General features: G+C 38.7%; 1 protein-coding gene across 5 annotated transcripts in view; it reads left to right on the top strand.

Moving 5' to 3' along the window:
* The first annotated feature begins 359 nt into the window (after window positions 1–359).
* UBR2 (ubiquitin protein ligase E3 component n-recognin 2) overlaps window positions 360–20,403 on the top strand; it is a 117,707-nt gene continuing 97,663 nt past the window's right edge. For 3 of the 5 annotated variants that reach the window (XM_034991123.1, XM_034991122.1, XM_034991125.1), the window contains exons 1-2: window positions 360–783; window positions 8,178–8,437. In XM_034991123.1, coding sequence (XP_034847014.1) covers window positions 706–783; window positions 8,178–8,437 — 338 coding nt within the window. In that variant the 5' untranslated portion in view covers window positions 360–705. The remainder of the gene's footprint in view (window positions 784–8,177; window positions 8,438–20,403) is intronic. The other 2 variants (XM_034991127.1, XM_034991128.1) reach the window with 2 other exon arrangements.

Genomic DNA, 20,403 nt, shown 5'->3' on the forward strand with positions numbered 1-20,403 from the left:
TTTCCACGAGTATCTTACTGTCTACCTATGCCAGGCTTTGAAAAGTACTTTAGTGTCTACCACGCGCCGGGCACCATTCTAGGATCTATGGCTACAAACAGGAACAAATGGAGTTGAGGGGAATAAAACTACAGTTCCCACAATGTCTTGCTCTTCTGCTTCTTCCCAGGTGAGCGCTTCTTTTCGCTAGTTTCTTCCCAGGATTCTAGTTGTACAGGAAAGCCCCGCCCGCTTATCTGCCATTTGCCCATGCTGTGGTTAGAAGGTGGACTACAACTCCCATAATGCCTTCGCCCCCCCGCCCCCATAAGGGCTCCACCTGCTTTCCGGCCGTGTGGCGGAGGACTACAGTTCCCAGGCTACTCTGCTTCCTCTTTTGGGTGTTATTGCCCGTTTCCCGGTGCCGGACGCGGTAGAAGCTAGCGAGAGTGCCAGGTCCTGGGTTCTCTGTGTCCTTCTCCGGGGCAGGGACGAGGCAGTGACCTGACTCTTGGGCGCCGAGCCCGGGAGGGAGCGCAGGAGGCCGCTTTCCCTCCTGTCCGGCTTACCTCACCCTACTCTCCTTCTTCCCCACCCGCGGCCGCCTGGACGACTCCGGACTGACTGCCTGGGACACGGGTGGCAGTCTCGGCAGTTGGGGCTGTGGCGAGGCCGCGGCCCTCGGGGCGGCGGTAGCGGCGTCAGCGCTGGGGAGAAGGAGAGAAGATGGCGTCGGAGCTGGAGCCCGAGGTGCAGGCCATCGACCGGAGTTTGCTGGAATGTTCGGCTGAGGAGACCGCGGGGGTGAGTGCCGGGACCCGGGCGGGGACGTTCGGCCCTCGCAGGCCGCTCCCCGGGGGAGGAACTGACTCCTGGAAATCTTGGAGCAGCCCGGCCCAGACTTGGGGCAGCGACCTCGCCGGGCTCTCAGGCCTCGCCTTGTATGTGGGTAACGGGCCGGAGGCCACCGAGCCTGCTCCTCTCCTTCCTGTCTTCTAATAGCCGGCCGAGCCGTTCTGTGCGCCAGCCACCTTTGCCTTCCCTTTCTGCCTAGGAGAACCGACAGCTCTTCCATTATTCCTCTTTTCCCCCCACACTCACATTAGGTCCCCAGCCCTTTTTGCCAGCCCCTTGAAGAGGGGAAAGGAAGACACTTCCTGGTTTGGGGGTATAATCGCCCTACATTTTTTGCCTAATTCCTTTTCCGCAGATTAGGGGAACATTCCCTCCTCCACCGAAACATGCTACCCGAACCGGGTTCCTACTTTGTTCTGGGACTGCCCTAGGCACCAGAGGATGCAAACGACACTGTTTTCCCTTTATCCCCCGTTCAGTTCATTTTTGCACCGGTTTGGTCAGTCGACAGCGTTGATGAATGTGCGGAAAGTGGTGTCTGGGCATGTTTACTGAATGTGAGAAAGCAGTAGTGGAGGCTGGGAGATTAAAAAAATAATTTATCTAGGAGTTGGGGATAATTGGGTGGAAAAGAATTGTTACATAACTTTGAGAGAGCAGCTTTCAACAAATAGAAACCAATAAAGTGAGGTTTGGTCACAGCATAGTGGAAGCAGTTAAACCCCAAACTTAAACCATTCAAACCCAGTATTGTAATGAAAGTATATTATGAATATGCTCGTGTAAGTAGCAGAGTTATAAAATGATTTCTTTAATAAACTTGATGGCATCTTTGCTCAAGAAGGACCGGGAACACCAACAGAGCAAATTGTCCAGAATGATTATGAATGGACCAAAACAACCTAGGCCTCACCTCTAAGGTCTCCAATTTAAAAAGCTTAGTTTATGGGGAGGGAGTGGTCTTTGAACACTTGTCAACAATCTTAATGTTATGAACAAAATTTTAGTGGGGCCCTTTGGGTTTGTTGGTCAGTGAGGAGTTCTTTGTGTGAATTGATGAGGACCCTAAAGTCAGAGTGGAAGCAATGGACAGGAGTAGAGATGAAAAGTTTCCTACGTTGTTGAATGATGACTCTTGGATTTTTTTTTTTTAAACCAACTTGTTTAGTGTAGATCTGTTTTCATTTACTTTCTACTTAATATCGCAACAACCTGGGGATTTTCATCCCGCATCTGCCTTTCATTTATCAAAGAGATTTGAAAAAAGAAAAAGTGTTACAAGTAAACAGTAAAATGGTCAGAATGACAGCTATTCCCAATCTGTCACTCTGTCGATATCCATATTGATATTTTAATCTGTTGTCTGCCTCAAAGTGTTGTTGTTTTTACTCCCACCAAATTCTGTGCATGTTGGCCCAGGCTGTGTGCTTTATTTTTCCAATGCTGAAAGTGCAAGCTATTAAGTGATTGGAGTTTCTCCAACTTGTTGAAGTTCCTGTGGAAACCAGTTATAAACGGTGTTAGAGACCAGTGCAATACTTGTGCAGTGAAATTCTCAGGCAGATGCAGTGGGAGAAGTTAAGGGAAAAGCAAAAAAAATTTATTAATTTGGACTTAATTTGAGTTGGTGAAGATCACAACCTGAGCTACATTTTACTTTTGTTCTGTTTACTTTTAAATGGCTTTCTGAACAATAAGATGAAAAAATATTTAGTCTAAAGACCAACAAAAGTCCTTAAAGAAGATGCAGACTAATATTAAAATACAAGGTTCTGGGACACCTGGGTAGCTGGGTCGTTAAGCATCAGCCTTTGGCTCAGGTCATGATCCCAGGGTCCTGGGATCAAGCCCTACACTGGGCTCCCTGCTCCGCGGGAAGCGTGCTTCTCCCTCCCCACTCCCCCTGCTTGTGTTCCCTATCTCGCTGTGTCTCTGTCAAACAAATAAATAAATAAAATCTTTAAAAAAATAAATAAAATACAAGGTTCTTCCAGCTATATAACCTGGCCTTACTTTGTGAGGGGTTTATTGTTTGTATTTAGTTAAAACCACGTAACACTTAAAACTGTTCTTTCAGCTTAGGCTACAGCACATCTCTTTATCACAAATTAAAATGAATTAATAAAGTTTTGTTAGGTTAAAAGTAAATTTTAGAGTAAACAAAGCAGTTATTGCAGCCTTTAGACGTTTGTTACTGGTAATTTGTGGGATCACATCCATTTAAAATTACTTAGTAAGGTTAATGTCACTTTTCTCACACTTGGTTTACACACTGCTTTTTAAATTTCTATTATGAAGAGGAAGGACTTTTTGTGATCTTATGTATCCTAACAAGCATGCCTCACAAATAAAGCATTTGAGCACTCTCTTTGATAATTGTAAGCTTATCAGTTATCTTAAAGAGGCCCTCTCTTCTCAGTTTTCTCCTTTTCTTGGTGGAATTGATTGCACAGCAGTATGACTTTCCCAGCACTTTTCTAGTCTATCTACATTTTTTGCTCCACAGATTTTATTATAATGTGTTCCAGTGAATGATTGTGATTTAAGAAGTACATATATTGTTTTTATTTATCACAAATTAAAAAATTTGTGAGGACATGCATTTTAATTTCTCTTGGGCGTTCATTATAGAAGTTTTATGTCTGTATTGGATATTTTTTGCTTTTAAGTTTTGACAGTTTTATACATAATTCACATATATAAATTCAATTCAGTGGGTTTTTAGTATATTCACAGTTGTGCAACTGTCAACACAACTTTAGAACATTTTCATCACCCCAAAAAAGAAATCCTATACCTATCAGTAGTCACTCCCTGTTTTCCTCTAAACTCCCAAACTGAACTACTTACCTATTTTCTGCCTCCATCGATTTGCTTATTCTGGAAATTTCATATAGCTGGAATCATAACAATATGTTGTCTTTTTTACATGTTTCTTTCACTTAGCAAATGTTTTCAAGGTTCAACCTTGTAGTATATATCAATACCTCATTCCTTTTTATTGCCAAATGATATTTCATTATATATAATGTATTTTATTTGTCCATTCATCAGTTGATGGACATTTGGGTTGTTCCACTTTTTGGATATTATGAATCATGCTGCTGTGAACATTTGTGTCCATTTTTGTGAGGACATGCATTTTAATTTCTCTTGGGCATATACCCAGGCATGGAATTGCTGGGTTCTATGGTAATTTTATGCTTAATGTCTTGGGGAACCACTAAACTGCTTTTCAGAGTGACTGCATCATTTTACACTTTCACCAGCAGTATGTGAGGGTTCCAGAAAATTTCTGCACATCCTTGCCAATATTACTATTGTCTTTTTGATTATAGTCATTCTATTGACTGTGAAGTGGTATCGCATTGTAGTTTTGATTTGTATTTCCCTTATGACTGTTGATGCTGAACATCTTTTCATGAGCTTATTGACTGTACATCTTTAGAAGTGTCAATTCAGGTCTTTAGCTTATTTTTAAATTAGATTTTTTTCTTTTATTATTGAGTTTATATATTATTTTGATTTGTGAATGCTTTTACTTCATTTCTGGAACTCTTAATATGATTTGTTTAAAATTTTTCTTAATATAGGCTTAAAAACTTCATTTCAGCACTAGTGATTATTGTTTATTTATTTATTTATTTATTTTTAAAAGATTTTATTTATTTATTTGAGAGAGAGAATGAGAGAGAGCATATGAGAGGGGTTAGGGTCAGAGGGAGAAGCAGACTCTCCGCCAAGCAGGGAGCCCGATGTGGGACTCCATCCAGGGACTCCAGGATCATGACCTGAGCCGAAGGCAGTGGCTTAACCAACTGAGCCACCCAGGCGCCCGTGATTATTGTTTATAATTAACTTACATGTTGGTGATTCTTGTTTGATAACAAAATCAAATGTGGTTAAAGGATACAATTTTAATGGGGTAAAAAATAATAATTAGATACTGTAAGAAAAGGCTAACCTCTAGGGATTCTTTCATTTTTATGTTTATCATACCTGCTCTCTATCCCAAGGCTTAAATTTAGCAATCAAAAAAGGAAAGCTCCTGGAAACATTGTCATAACATGTTTACTTTAGTGGAATGAGTTGACAGTTTTCTTTACTTCCCTTATGGAGGACTTCTGATAAGATAGTGCTTATTACTTTGTTGTGCACATTGGTGTGACAGCCACAAGTGTCTGAAATAAAGACAAATTAACATGCAACCAAATCAGAAATCTCAATAGTTTTTCCTGTTGACAAAACAGTTACAGTTAGCTTATGTTAGTGAGAATAGGAAAAGTTACTGATTTTATTCTTTTAAGAAATATGTGAGTCATTATTGTGAAAGGTGGCCAAAAAAATTTTTCCTCCTGCTCAATTTCTCTTCACAATTTTTTCTAATCTGTACTGTTGCCAGTCACTAATTCAATATTTCTGGTATAGAATTCTCATGTAAAGGTACTTCACTTTATATATTGTTTAAATTTAATGAAGTTTAAAATGCCCATTGTAGATCCCAAATCTGTTAGGTGGTTTTAAATTTGAAGCATATGCTTGCTTTTCTTAAACCAGATATTTATATCTTCTTAATAACTTATAATAATATATTACAAACAGTATTTAGGATGAAATTTTACTAATAATATGTAATATATTACCAGCAAATATTATATACAGTAATATGCTATATTATATATAACAATATATAATAAATGTTACAGTAATATAGTATAAATATATAACATAGTAAATATTATATAAAATATTTCATATAAGGTTGCTGATTTTTTTTTTCTTAACCAGAAGCTGATAACTAGTTTCTGAATTTTTTGTTTAAGGAATCTATGAACAGGGGGGTGCCTTACTGGCTCCTTTGGTAGAGCATGCGACTCTTAATCTCCAGGTCATGAGTTCAAGCACCATGTTGGGCATGAAATCTACTTAAAAACAAAAAAAAATCTATGAACAAATTTGACCTATCAGTGCTGTTGGAGCCACAAAACACATAATTTCTTTTAGAAAGCATCACCTTTTATTCTCCCTGGATTAAAATGCTGCAAAAGTGGTGGAGTGGGAGAGGGAGAAGCAGGCTTCCTGCTGAGCAGGGAGCCCGATGCGGGGCTCGATCCCAGGACCCTGGGATCATGACCTGAGCCGAAGGCAGACGCTTAACGACTGAGCCACCCAGGCGCCCCAACCCATCCTTTTATAATGCTGAACTTAGTGTGTGTGTGTAATTTTGATTGCAAATCACTTCTTTAAAGAGAGATAATCCTTAATCCTGTGGGATTATCTCCCAAGAAGTGCTGTTGTTTTAAGAGTAATTTAGTCTCTTTCTCCTTGCATAAAGCAAACAAATAAATTGGTAACATTTGAAGAAGATAGTTTCTCTTCAGGGGTGAAGTTTTTCAGTGTGTGCCCTTGCAAGGGCAAGACCAGCGGGGATGACATTTTTGCACTAATCTTTGTGAAAGATGGGAGTGGGGGCTTTGGACCAGAGTAGTGGGGATGGTGCCTGTGGAGATGGAGACAAAAAAAATAGAGTCAACAGATTAGTAGGAAGCCTGATAGACAAGACATGATCAATTGGATGTTGGGTTGAAGAAGAAGGAAGATTTTCAGGTTTTTCTGGTGTGGATACTTAGGTAGATGCTTGTATCTAAAATAGGGAAAGGAAGTGGAGAAAATAGGTTTTTGAGGAGGGGTAGTGGAGATCATAAGTTCAGTTTTAGACCTTTTGAGTTGGTGTTTGAATCAGGAGAAACTTTCTTGTTTCTCTCTACACTTACCAATACTTGTGGCCACCGAATGTGTGAGTTTTTTCCCCATACCAAGCAATTCTCTAATTCCCTACAGACACCAAGTGGGTGTCCTACAATTCAGTTCAATTCTGACACCATACACCTGGAGTTAGCATCAGATCCCACAGATTAAGGGCTCAGTCCCACGAGACTGACCCCCTCACTACTTAAGATGCCAATCACAAGCAGTGGGTCCTCAGGTTACCTAGAACTTCTGTCTGACTTGGCTACAAATCAAGGGTTCCCATGACCCCCTCTTTGGGTTCAGTAATTTGCTAGGATGGCTCACAGAACTCAGGGAAATGGTTTATTTACTAGATTACTGGTTTATGGTAAAATGATACAACTCAGGAACAGCAGGTGGAAAAGATGCATAGAGCAAGGTATGTGGGAAGGGGTTCAGAGCTTCCATGCTGTATCTTGGTGCACCAGCACTTCTGTGTTCACCATTCCAGAAGCTCTTTGAACCCCAACATAGAAATTTTTATGGAAGCTTCATTATGTAAGCATAATTGAATAAATCATTGGCTGTTAATGATTAGCTTAACTGCCACCCCCTCTCCCCTCCCTGAGGTTGGGGGTGGAGGTTGTTATTTCCAACCTTCTTATCACATGGTTTGTTCCCTTGGCAACCAGGTCTCCATCCCTCGGGGCTTTCCAAAAGTCATCTCATTAACCTCAGCCCTAATTCAGTTGAAAGGAGATTAATTATCACAGGTAGTTGGACATAAAAGTTTGGGACAGAAAAGTGGCTTTTGTTTTTGAGCAGGGAGAGCAAAGGGGAAAGGATTTATAGAGAGGTTGATCAGGGGAAGAAGGCATAATTGATAATAACAAAGTCTCTTGTGGATTCTATTCATAAGAGACTGGTATATCATTTATTAATCAATGAGAAGTGTAAGTAGGTATAGTGTAAGGCTGTTCATGTTCACTGCATGCTCTTCCTATCAGCAAACTGACATGAGACTCCAAATCACAATCAGTATATCATTTGAGCAAAGCGTTAGAAAGGAAGTCAGATGGGCGTAATGGCTCGTGTCTTATATGATGATTTGTTGTGGTCATTTTCTTATAACTGCCTACAGAAGGTTACTTCAAGAGTAATTTTGAGGAGAGGGATCATTTCACTTTAAGTAAAGTAGAATTCTGAAATACTTGGCATTTTATTTTATTTTATTTAAGATTTTATTTATTTATTTGACAGAGAGAGATAGCGAGAGCAGGAATACAAGCCAGGGGGAGTGGGAGAGGGAGAAGCAGGCTTCCCACGGAGCAGGGAGCCCGATGCAGGGCTCAATCCCAGGACCCTGGGATCGTGACCTGAGCCAAAGGCAGATGCTTAACAACTGAGCCACCCACGCGCCCCAATACTTGGCATTTTAATAAAGTTCTGAATGAATTTTACCCTTTTTGGAAAGAAAACATACAGTTATGAGTGATGTGAACAAAATAATTTATATGACTCTCTTATCATTGAATATATAGTAGGTTTATCCAAATTAGCAGTTTGGCATTATTTAAAACTAATTTTTCTTTTTCTTTTTTTTTTTTTTAAAGAAATGGCTGCAAGCAACTGACCTCACTAGAGAAGTGTACCAGCATTTAGCCCACTATGTACCCCAAATCTACTGCAGGGGTCCTAACCCTTTTCCACAGAAGGAGGACATGCTGGCACAGCATGTTTTGTTGGGACCAATGGAATGGTACCTTTGTGGTGAAGATCCTGCATTTGGATTTCCAAAACTTGAACAAGCAAACAAACCGTCTCATCTTTGTGGTCGTGTTTTTAAAGTAGGAGAGCCTACATACTCTTGCAGGTAAGATATTGTAATTTTCTTTCTAAAAGGCTCATTTTTACTTTTTTTTCTGAAACTTTATGTTTCTGTTTTAAAATTATGAAATACATATATATTAAGAAAGTCTACACAACAAATATATATGGTTTATTAAATAATCATGAAACAAATATTCATGTAACTATTTTCCAGGTCAAGAACTAGAACATCGTCAGCATTCCAGAAAACCACAGAATGCTTTCTTCCTTCCCTGTATTTAACCGCTGCCCTGACTCTTATAATAATTACTTCTTTGCTTTTCTTGATAGTTTTCTAGTTAGTGATTTTTTTTTAATGTTGAGAATTGATTATACAAGGACAGAAGATGGAGAGGAAGGTGCCTTGTCTCCTTTAAAACCATCTATTCCTATTTCACAGAACTAGTCATTGTGAACAGTTTCTTATGTATCCTTCCAGAATTTTTTTATGCATATTCAAGCCCATATATATGGCTATCTTATACGTACATGCAAGCATACATACAAAAGGGAGTATGTGTTACATATTCTGGGCTAAATTTTCCTTTCTCTAACAAAATCTTGACTTCTGTCCATATCAGCTGATATAGCTAGATAATATTCCATTGCGTGGATGTACTATTTATAGAGGCATTATGTAACATTTCCATAACACTTTTTCCTATAAGACTTAAATTTAGTAAGTTCAGTTTTGGTTAAGGCCTATAGGTGTCTATGGTAGTCTTTCTTCATAAGCATGGTTAGAATACCAGTGGAGATCTTCTTATATTTTGAAATACTGTTAGATTTAGTTTTTTGTTTGTCTTTATAAAAACTTCTTTGAGTTCTCTATTGATGTTTGAAGGAATAGATTTAGTTTAATGTCACAGTGTACAGACAAGGAAACTGAGATCCACTTGTTCCAATAATGTCTTTTGTAGCAAAAAGGTCCATTTCCAACACATGTATTTGAATGTCATATCTTTTTTTTTTAATAAAGATTTTATTTATTTATTTGACAGAGAGAGACACAGCGAGAGAGGGAACACAAGCAGGGGGAGTGGGAGAGGGAGAAGCAGGCTTCCCACGGAGCAGGGAGCCCGATGCAGGGCTTGATCCCAGGACCCTGTGATCATGACCCGAGCCAAAGGCAGATGCCCAACAGCCAAGCCACCCAGGCGCCCCTGAATGTCATATCTTTTAATCTTCAGTCTGGAATGTTTCTCAGGGTTTTTTGTTATTGTTTTGGTTTGGTTTGGGTTTTTTTTTTTTTTTACTTTCATGATCTTGATACTTTTGAAGATTATAATAAGCCAGTTATTATTATTATTATTTTTAAAGATTTTATTTATTTATTTGACAGAGACACAGTGAGAGACAGAACACAAGCAGGGGGAGTGGGAGAGGGAGAAGCAGGCTTCCCGCCGAGCAGGGAGCCCGATGCGGGGCTCAATCCCGGGACCCTGGGATCTTGACCTGAGCCAAAGGCAAGTGCTTAAGGACTGAGCCACCCAGGCACCCCTAAGCCAGTTATTTTTTTAAATGTCCATTTGGGTTTGTCTGACCCACTTTATGATTGGAGTCAGGTTGCATCTTTCACAGGAATATCACATAAATCACATGTTCTTATTCTCATTTTACACTATCAAGTAGCATGTGATTTTGATTTGTTTGATAACTGGTGATATTAATTTTGATCACTTGATTAAGGGGATGTCTACAAGACTTCTCTACTGTGAATTTACTCTTTTACCCCTTGTAAACAGTAAGTATTTTGTGGGGAGGTACTCTAAGCTATTAAACATCCTGTTTCTTACCAACATTCATTTTATTCATATTTTTATTTCAGTATGTATTCATGGAAGGCCATTATTCTTGCGTTCAAATAGTTCTAGATTTGACCAGTTGAGGCCCTTCAAGCTGTCTTCTTTGTTCTTTTCATGTCCCCATCATTCTTTGAACACTTTCTTGTTCTAACACAAGATGTTTAGGGCACATCTAGGACTTCCTCCTGCCCCAGACCTGAAATCAGTCATTTCTTTAAGGAGCCTGGTTCCTTTTCAGTAGACATTAGTGTTAAGAAATAAGATACTAGGTGTGCTTGTTGCTATTGGTATGTCACTAATCCCAGGCCCTCTCAGTAGATCTGTAATTTATATATTTCTACAGATACATATTGAAAGAAGTATTGAAAATCATGCATTTACAGTAATCTCTCCGGTTTCAGTCCAATGCCATAGGCTTCTCTCTTGTTTTCTCCCTTTGCATATTTGTAACTTCCTTCTCTGGTGAATCTGATTCTCATTATCCTGGAAAAATTTATTTGATGATTTACTTATATACAACCATTCTTCGCTGCAGCTGCCACTGCCTTATCCCATTTGGGCTGCACACCCTATGCTGGGTCATGGTAGCTTTCCCCCACCTCTCGTTAGGGCAGGTCTAAAAGAAGTCTTTAAGACACATGGTCACAGCCTTTGTGTTGAATCAGCTGGTTGTCTGCCTTGACAAGAAGTCCAGAGTCCTCTAGCGCTGTTTGCTGGACTTGAGGTATCTTTGTGGCACTCTTGATTCCATAGCAGCCATTCTCTGAAGAGTGTCACCCTCTGTGTGTGCAGCCCAACCCTCCACCAAGAACTCATCCGTAGGTGACCTCCACATAGACTTCTGTCCTTTCCTGACCCCTCCCGTCCTCATACATTCCCGCTCTGGTGCCCTGACCCAAGGCTTCTAGCTCTTTTACCTGCCCCCAAATTTGATCTAGTCTCAGCTCAGTGGGACCTTCCTGCACTGCTTAGATTCTAGCTCACTGTGCCACAGGTGGGAATTTACCCCCTTGGTGAGAGAGTCTTAGGTATTCATCTAGTTTTATGGCTGTGTAGAGTAGAAGGCTGGTTGAGTACCAGTTACTCTGCTGTAACCAGAAGTGGAAGTCCCAATATTTGTTTTAACAAAGAAAGTTGCTTATGTTTGTTGAGCACCTTCTAGGTGCCACATTTAAGGCCAAGTGCTTAATATGAAATCATGCTTAATCCATCTACAAAGTTCTGAGATAATACCCCGGAGGAGACTGAGGCTCAGAGTGGTTAAGTGACTTACCTGCATTCATAAAAATTGAAACCAGGGCTCTCAGACTCTAAAGTCCATTATCTTTTCATTTTACCTTTCTTTGATTCTCATATATTGATTGGCCTCTTATGAATTTTTCATTCATATTCAGTAAAAGGAGAGGAAAAAATAGGAAAAATGTTCTGTTTTTTTTACAACTAAATCTGTCTAATTCCTAAATTCTGAGAGATGTTCTTTGTTGTTAAAATATTTGCATATGAAGTGAAGACAATGAACTAGGTAGTTTTGTTTTTTAATGTTTTTAGAAAAAAATCAGCAGTCCTTTTTGTGGTCATTCTACTGGTCCCTGAAACTCAGAAATCTGGGAACTACACACTAACACTTGGTTCCTAAGCAGAAAATCAAGTTGCATTGTAGTACTTCTGTACTACAAAGTACCTGCAAAGAATATTAAATAAAAATATTTGGGCTGGCGAAAAAGCTTTTGGTGACAGTATTGTGAACTTGGCCTGAATCCTTATCTCCCTCATTATCCCCAGTTAGACTGTCTATAAGCTACTCTTTCCTCATTGCAGATGTTTGGCAATTTATAATAGCCTCATACATAATAGGTGCTCAGCAAATATTTGTTGAGGAAATGTCTGTTACGTTGTTCAAAGTACAGAAGACAGTTTTAAAGATATTTTGCTATTCCTACTTTAGTTAAATTGCTTGAGTATTCCTATTTTTTGCCCATTTCCATACCTGTCTGCTGGCAATATCATATTTATTGTAAGCCAGCTACTTTGGAAGATGTTCCACAGTCTTCAAAAGTGACTGTGGAATAGGCTTTTGGGAGTTTGGAGAAGTGGAGTGGGATCACAGGAGGAGGATTATATTCCCTTAATGAAAATGGTGCACTGAGGGCGCCTGGGTGGTTCAGTTGGTTAAGTGTTTGCCTTCGGCTCAGGTCATAATCCCAAGGTCCTGGGATCGAGTCCCATGTCGGGCCCCCGCCTGCTCTGCGGGGAGCCTGCTTCTCCCTCTGCCTCTGCCTGCCACTCCCCCTGCTTGTGCTCGCTCGCTGTCTATCAAATAAATAAATAAAATCTTAAAAAAAGAAAAGAAAATGGTGCACTGAAAAGCTGTATTGGAAGGTTAGTTGTGCATAAAGGATTTGTGGGTGAAACGAGTCAGAGATGACCTTAGTAGATTTTTTTCTGTATTACATGTGGTCAAGTTTGAACTTGGGTATGTCAGCCTGCTAGTTTCTCTGAGATATAAATTCATTTCACTATAGTCCGGGGGTTTAGGTTAATCTAGGATATTCTGTTCTGGATATTCTAACTGTGTATTAAGCGGTTGTGTGTAAATCAATGGGAAGGAAGGCACAGTGGGTAAAGGGAATGCCTCATGAGGAGAAAATTACCTTGTTGACATCATCTAAAGAGAGTCACGAGGGTATATTAAGGACAGAGAACACAAAGAACAGCCTCAGCTACTGCTTTTTAGAAATTAAAAACTTAACAGGCAAAACATGTATTTGGTTATATCTTTCAAAAGGTACAAAAGTGTATGCCATGAAAAATAACCTTCCTTCTCCACCCCTTAATTTCCCTGTTTCCTTATCCAGAAGTGACCGCCATTAGTAGTTTCTTGTGTATTCTTCCAGATATCCTATGCATTTGCAAGCATTTGTATTTTATTCAGTACATCCTAGCGTATCACTTAAGCTGTTTTCACCTTGCTTATATGAAAATTTGTCCTTAAAATTGTTACATAACATTAGAGAGAGAGTACGTGAGCTGACTTTGTCTTATGTTTTTAATGGCTGATTATTCTATTGTAGGATATTCTGTACTTACTAGCCTTCTATTAATAGACATTTAGGTGGTTTCTAGTATTATAAACAATACTGCACTGAATATCTTTGTATGTCTTTGTGCACATGTAGAAGTAGATCCCCAGGATACATGTCTGTAAGTAAAATTTCTGGGTCAAAGGATGCATACATTTATTTCTCTTTTAGTGACCAGTAGTAAAAACCTATAAAATGAAAAAGAGATGGGGGCACCTGGATGGCTCAGTCAGTTAAGTGTCTGCCTTCAGCTTGGGTCATGATCCCAGAGTCCTGGGATCGAGTCCCGCATCGGCCTCCCTGCTTGGCAGGGAACCTGCTTCTCCCTCTGCCTGCATCTCCCCCTGCTTGAGCTCGCTCGCTCTCTCTCGCTCTCTGACAAATAAATAAAATCTTCAAAAAGAGAGAGAGAGAGATGATGTGCTAATTTGAGGAAGAGAGGCAGGGTGGGGGGCAAACAACAGAAACTGCAACAGAGATGTTGGGAAAGTTTGGAAAATCTGTCTTCTAGCCAGCCTTGCAGGGAGAAGAAACCAGGAAGAACAGGACGGTGTGTGGCAGCCAGAAAGAGGAGGCAGATTGGCCAATTACCTGAGCTGTAGAGGAAAGAAAGTGGTGTCTGGTGAGAATCTCACATGAAAGAACAGACTTTCTCTCTCCCTGGGGTGGGAGAGAAAGATTTAATCTGTAAAAGGTCTGGTATGTCCTAGGTTTGGACTGCACTCTTAACAGATATTTCTAAACTTTGCTGTTATCTGAAGTTGGCCACAGTCCAGGTTAAAGATACTGTCCTTCAAGACTGTCCAAGATACAGCTTCAGGTTTAGTGATTCTCAGAGGCACCTTCAATTCTAATCAGCTGGCTGCAAATTTCAACTATATCCGTAGACTTTACGTAATTCATTAGAACAACTCCCAGAACTGAGGAAAATGTTGTACTTATGATTAAAGTTTTATCACAGCAAAAGGATATAAATCAGAATCAGCCAGAGAGATACATACATAGGAAGATTTCCAAATGCAAAGCTCCTGTTGTCCTCAGGGACACATTATCTTCCTGGCACATTAATGCGTGACAATACACACAGAGTATTGGCAACTAGGGACTCTCATCCAGGCTTTGGTGTCCAGAGTTTTTATTGGGGTTTCATTATGTAGGCATGACTAATGGAATCATTGCCCATGGACTTAATAATCTAGCTCCACTTCCTTTCCCAGAGGTAAGGCTAATATGTGGCTGAAAGCCCCAGCCTTCCAATTACATGGTTTGTCTTTCTAGTATGGCCAATCCTCACTCTGCCTCATTCATTAGCATAAACTATCACATGGAGGGAGCAGCGTAAATAACAAAGATACTCCTATCACACAGGAAATTGTAAGGATTTAGAGTTCTCTCGCAGGAACCCTGGGACAAAAGCCAGCCAGATTCTTCAATTACACAGTTCTTGAGAAAGTCAATGAGATCGATTGTGTATTGCTTTCCACGATTCTTAGCACATGGTAAACTCTTAGTAAATGTCCATGCTGGGGTCTTGGGGATGAATGTCTCCTGTTATTCCCAGGTCTCATGTATTCCTGGTAAAATGACATGGAGCCTATCATTTGGAAAGATGAAATATGGTTATTGAAATTCTAGGGGAGTTTCTAAACTAGATCCTTCAAGGATAAAAGTGATTCATGTCTATAGGATAGAGGTTTTCTTGAACTAGAAAAAATGATATTCAAGAGTCTTTTATGTGTGGTACTTAGGAAAGGGACTTGTGAAGGGAATTAGGTTAGTTTTTCTGTAGAGTTATTTGTTCATAGTTTCTAAACTTTATAGGTCACAAATTATCTTGCTAAAGCCTCGGTGATCAGGAAAAGCTATCTGTTTTCAGGCAGTAGGCTAATATTTATGATATTTGTCTATACTTAGTTATCTATTAGGAAAAGTGTAGTCAAATTTAATACCTGTTACTCCTTTCTAAATAGAGATGGTTGTTATTAGGGACAATAATCTTAGTATTGATTTTGATCATAACTATTTACTATTTCATAACCATTAAGAAAAATAAAATATTAGTAGAATATGAAATCATACTTTAGTGTGGTATAAATTTTAGTTTGAGTTTAACACTTCTGTTAGATTTAATTCTGGTTTAGGTTTAATTCCATTGATTTCCTTGTATAGTTAAATTGAGAACTTTTTTTTATTAAAGTTATATTTAAGTAATCTCTATATCCGATGTAGGTGTAGCTCAAACTCATGAACCCAAGATCAAGTCACATGCTCTTCCATCTGAGCCAGCCAGGCACCCTGACAACATTTTTTTTAAACTAATAATTTAAAAACTTACTGCATGAATGTTACAGATAACCAGAAGTTATGGTTGGGGAGTTATGCTGCTATCAGGAATATTCTTAGCATATGTTTCCAGATAATGCTTTATGATGCTTTATTATAAACTATTAAATGGTTTTGCTCAGGTTTAACTTTTTTTCTTAACTTTGATTCTGTTAGTCATGATAGATGAGATTATGCTAAAAATAACAACCCTACAGTCTTGAAGACTTGGAACTACCTAAAATATATTTATTACTCAACTGTGTGACCCATTCGGATGGGTGAGGGCAACGAGTGGAGGGTTCTACCTGGTTAGTTACTTAACACCATATTACATCTTCATAAACTTAACATAATGTTTTTTAGTGTTCAGCACAGCAAGGGAAGAACAGAGCTGGAGAATCTTGCCCAGCAAATATATTGCACTAGCTCAGAATTAGCAACCATGCCCACATCCCTTTAGCCAGAACTAATCTGAAGGCCTCTGTCCAACTACAAAACAGGGTGGGGAGGTATAATTCTCCTGTGTCTAGAAGAGATGCACACTCTGTGGATGAACCTGAGAAGTCTCTTCAATGATTTTTTAGGGTTTTGGGGTGATTTTTCCTTCCTCACAGAGCAGTTAGGAAAAATGAGGTAATGTATAAATACAGCACTTGGGGAATTATATTTATATAGGTAAGAATTTTTAAACCAAACACTGAGTCTTCGGATGAGTTACTGAGCCATGAGTAATATTTCAAGCAGAGGGATAGACATAATTTTATTTCTGTTCTGTGTGGAAATATAAAGCTCTAATGTGGAAGAAAGAACCTCTTATTTCCAGTAAGAAGAGTTTGTTTAGTTTCTTGGCTTTAAAAAAAAAACTTGAAAACTTGATCTCTTTTTAGCTGAATTCTATTTTAAGACTGTTTCTTTTTGCCATGAATAGTCCAGAGATTGAAATCAATGCTGTGTTAGTTTTGAAAATATCGGTTACCTCTAATTATGATGTGCTACATGAGTGAAATTACCCTGTGTATATTGCAGTTGTGACTTTTTCCATTTAACAATTTGTCTTAGAGATCTTTCTCTGTCAGTATATATAAATCATCATTCTTTTAACTGCTGTGTTTCCATAGTAAGTTCAGGCCATAGTTTATTTCATTGCTCTGTTAATGAAATTAGAAATGGGGAACTTCTACGGTTTTTTCCCCATAATAAACTATGCTGCAAAGAACACCCTGTACATATTTGTACACATCTCTTTTTACACACGTCTCAGTATTTTTCAAGGCAAATACCTTGAAGTAGAATTTCAGTGCTGTGTGTTGTCACTGTGAGCTTCAATATATTGGAAATTCCCTTTTCTGCACTGCTCTCTTTGCCCTGGGAGAATGACAGGGAGTGGGCAGTTGATGTCTCCTAGATAGTTTGGGTTCCTGTAGTTGTCTAAAATGAGTCTTGTATTCTTGTTTTAAAGATCTGTGATCATGTTTAATTACTCTTGGCCAGTTTGTTGCAGGATTGAACATAGGCGTGCATGGGGTATAATATCAACTTTATATGTATGCCTTTGTCTAGATGTTAGGAAGTAGTAGAACTATAACTATATTACTATGAGCTGATCCTTACAGGTAAGGAAACTCAGATTTATATCTAAAATTTTCCTTTTGATGCCCAATTGAGGGTTGTTTTTTTTTTAAGGGAAAATTTACATATTTCAGAAGGCACAAATCTTAATTGTACATTTTTGACAACAGTTAACCTCATGTAACTCACATCCCTTTAAGATATGAACATTTCCATCTGACTAGAAATTTCCCTCTGAGTAGCTCCAGCCCCTAGGTAACCACTGTTCTGATAATTTCACCTTAGATTATTTTTATTTTTGCCTGTTCTAGAACTTCATAAAAATGAAATCATTCTTTTGTGCCTGGCTTCTTTTACTCACATAATATCTATCAGATTTATCCATGTTGTTATGATTATTGGAAATTGGTTCCACTTAAATTGCTGAGTAGAAGTCCATTGTATGAATGTACTTATAATTGCCCATAATCCATTGTCCTGTTGATGAACATTTGGGTTGTTTCCGGTTTGACGGTATCAAGAGTAAAGTTTGTATGTCTTTCTGTTTTTTACGCTTTTTTTTTTTTTAAGATTTTTTTTTATTCAGTTTTGCAAGAGAGAAAGAGAGCAAGCCTGAGCGGGGGGAGGGGCAGAGGGAGAAGCAGACTCCCCACTGAGCAGGGAGCTCAATGCAGTACTGGATCCCAGGACCCTGGGATCATGACCTGAGCGGAAGGCAGTTAACCTACTGAGCCACCCAAGCGCCCACCTTTTCTTTTTTTTTTTTTTTAACAATTCTATTTTTTTTTTTTAGTGAAAATTTAAAGGAAAGAAAATGGTAATTTTCTTTCATAAACCATATCAGTTTTTATTTTTATTTTTTATTTCTTTATCCATTTGAGAGAGAGAGAGCAAGCACGAAGAGGGGTGTGCAGAGGGAGAGCAAGAGGGATAAATAGGCTGAGCGTGGAGCCCAACACAGGGCTCCATCCCAGGACATTGAGATCACGACCTGAGCTGAAGCCACTTACCCAGCTGAGCTACCCAGGTGCCCCTAAATCATATCAGTTTATGCCAACATTATTTTAAATGCAGCATACTAAAGTACTAGGTGTTTTTCTGTACTTAAAACATACTTGTATGTGTTTAATATGCCAAATAACATAAATCTTGAACTATTAAAAATCTTCAGGATTTTTAGGAATATTAAGATACCATTAAAATAGGCCTTCCTGGACAATAATCTAATACAGTGAACATTCTTACCTGATACATTAGTTACTATTACCATTTGTAAACAAGTCTTTTTCTGGACTTATGTTTAGTTTTTCATGGATAATCCTTAGGAGTGGAATTGCTGAATCAAAGGGCAGGTGTATGTTGAACTTAAGATTAACTGCCAAAACTTTCTCCAAAATGGTTTTTTGTTCCCACCAGTAATGTATGAAAATTCTGTTTGCTCCATATCTACACCACCATTTGATGTTGTTGGTTTTTTTAATTTTAGCCATTCTTTGTAGTGGTATCTCATATGTTTTTAATTACCCCTAATGACTAATGGTGTTGATGGAATCTTACATGTACTCATTGCTCATTCATCTAACTTCTGAAGTTTTTGTTCCAGTCTTCTGTCTATTTTTTATTGGATTGTTTGTCTTTTATTATTGAGTGTTGGAGTTCTTTAGATATTCTGGGTACAAGTCCTTTGTTAGACATGTTTTGTGAATATTTTCTCACAGTCTGTGGCTTGCCTATATGGTGTCTTAATGACAGAAGATTTTAATTGTGATGTCATTTTACCAGTTTTTTTCTTTTCTGATGATTTAAGAAATGTCTGCCTTCTCCCAGGTAGCAAAGATAGTCTGTATGTTTTCTTCTATAAACTTGGATAAGTTAGATTTTATGTCTGGGTTTATGATCTGTTTTGAAAATTTTTTTATATGGTTTGAGGTAAGGGTTGAGCTTTACTTGTTTATAGGTGAATATCCAGTTGTCCCAGCACCATTTGTTCCTTTCCCTATTGAATTGCTTTGGTACCTTATCAAAAACCATTTGACCATGTAAGTGTGGGTCTATTTCAGAACACCCTAATTTATAGTAGCCCTCTTTTATCCACATGGGATATGTTCCAAGACCCGCAGTGGATGCCTGAAACCATGCATAGTACCAAACCCTATGTATACTGTGTTTTTTGCTATATGTACCTACCTATGATAAAGTGTAATTTATAAATTAGGCACAGTAAGAGATTAACAGCAATAACTAATAACAAAACAACAATGATAACAGTATACTGTAATAAAAGTTATGTGAATATGGTCTCTCTCTCAAAACATTTTATTGTATGTATTCACCCTTTTTGTGATGATGTGAGATGATAAAATGCCTGCATGATGAAATGAAGTGAGGTGAACGACTGAGCCACCCAGGCATCCCTCCTTTTTCTTTCTTCTTTTTCTCTTTGGTATTCCTGTTAAACATACATTATATCTTTTGTAATTGTCTCACATTTTGTGGATATTTTGTTCTGTTTTTCTTTCAGTCTTTTTTCTGTTTGCTTTTCAGATTGTTGAGATATCCTCAAACTCAAGGATTCTTTGATCAGCTATGTCCAGTCTACTAATAAGCCCATCAAAGGCATTCTTAATTCTGTTACTATGTTTTGATCTCTAGCGCTTCTTTTTGGTTCCTTCTTAAGATTTCCATCTCTGCTTCCATTGCCCTTCTGTTCTTGCATGCTGTCTATATCCATCAGAGCCCCTAATATATTAGTTACAGTTGTTTTAAATTTCAAATCTGATAAATCCAACATTTCTGACATAACCTGATTTTGATGCTTGCTCTGTCTCTTCAAACTGAATTTTTTGCCTTTTAGTCTTATGCTTTTTTTTTGATAGCCAGGCATATGATATACCAGGTAAAAGGAATTCCATAGGCCTTTAGTGATGTGGTAGTAAGATGTGGGGGAGGGGAAGCATTCTGTAGTCTTATGATTAGATCTCAGTCTTCTAGTGAGCCTGTACCTCTGGACTCTGAACTTCTCATGTGCTTTTCATTGCCACCACCCGCCTCCCCCACCTGTCTTTATGTGGGACAAGATGGCTAGAGTGAGCTGGAAGTGGATATTTCTCTTTTCCAGGTCAGTTAGACTCTGATAAAACCTTAGCAGGTAGGCTCTGATTATAGTTTCTTCTGAGGGCAGACTTTTTTTT

The sequence above is a fragment of the Mirounga leonina genome, unplaced genomic scaffold, assembly GCF_011800145.1.
Source record: "Mirounga leonina isolate KUSES-001 unplaced genomic scaffold, KU_Mleo_1.0 Mir_53, whole genome shotgun sequence".
Lineage (NCBI taxonomy): Eukaryota > Metazoa > Chordata > Mammalia > Carnivora > Phocidae > Mirounga > Mirounga leonina.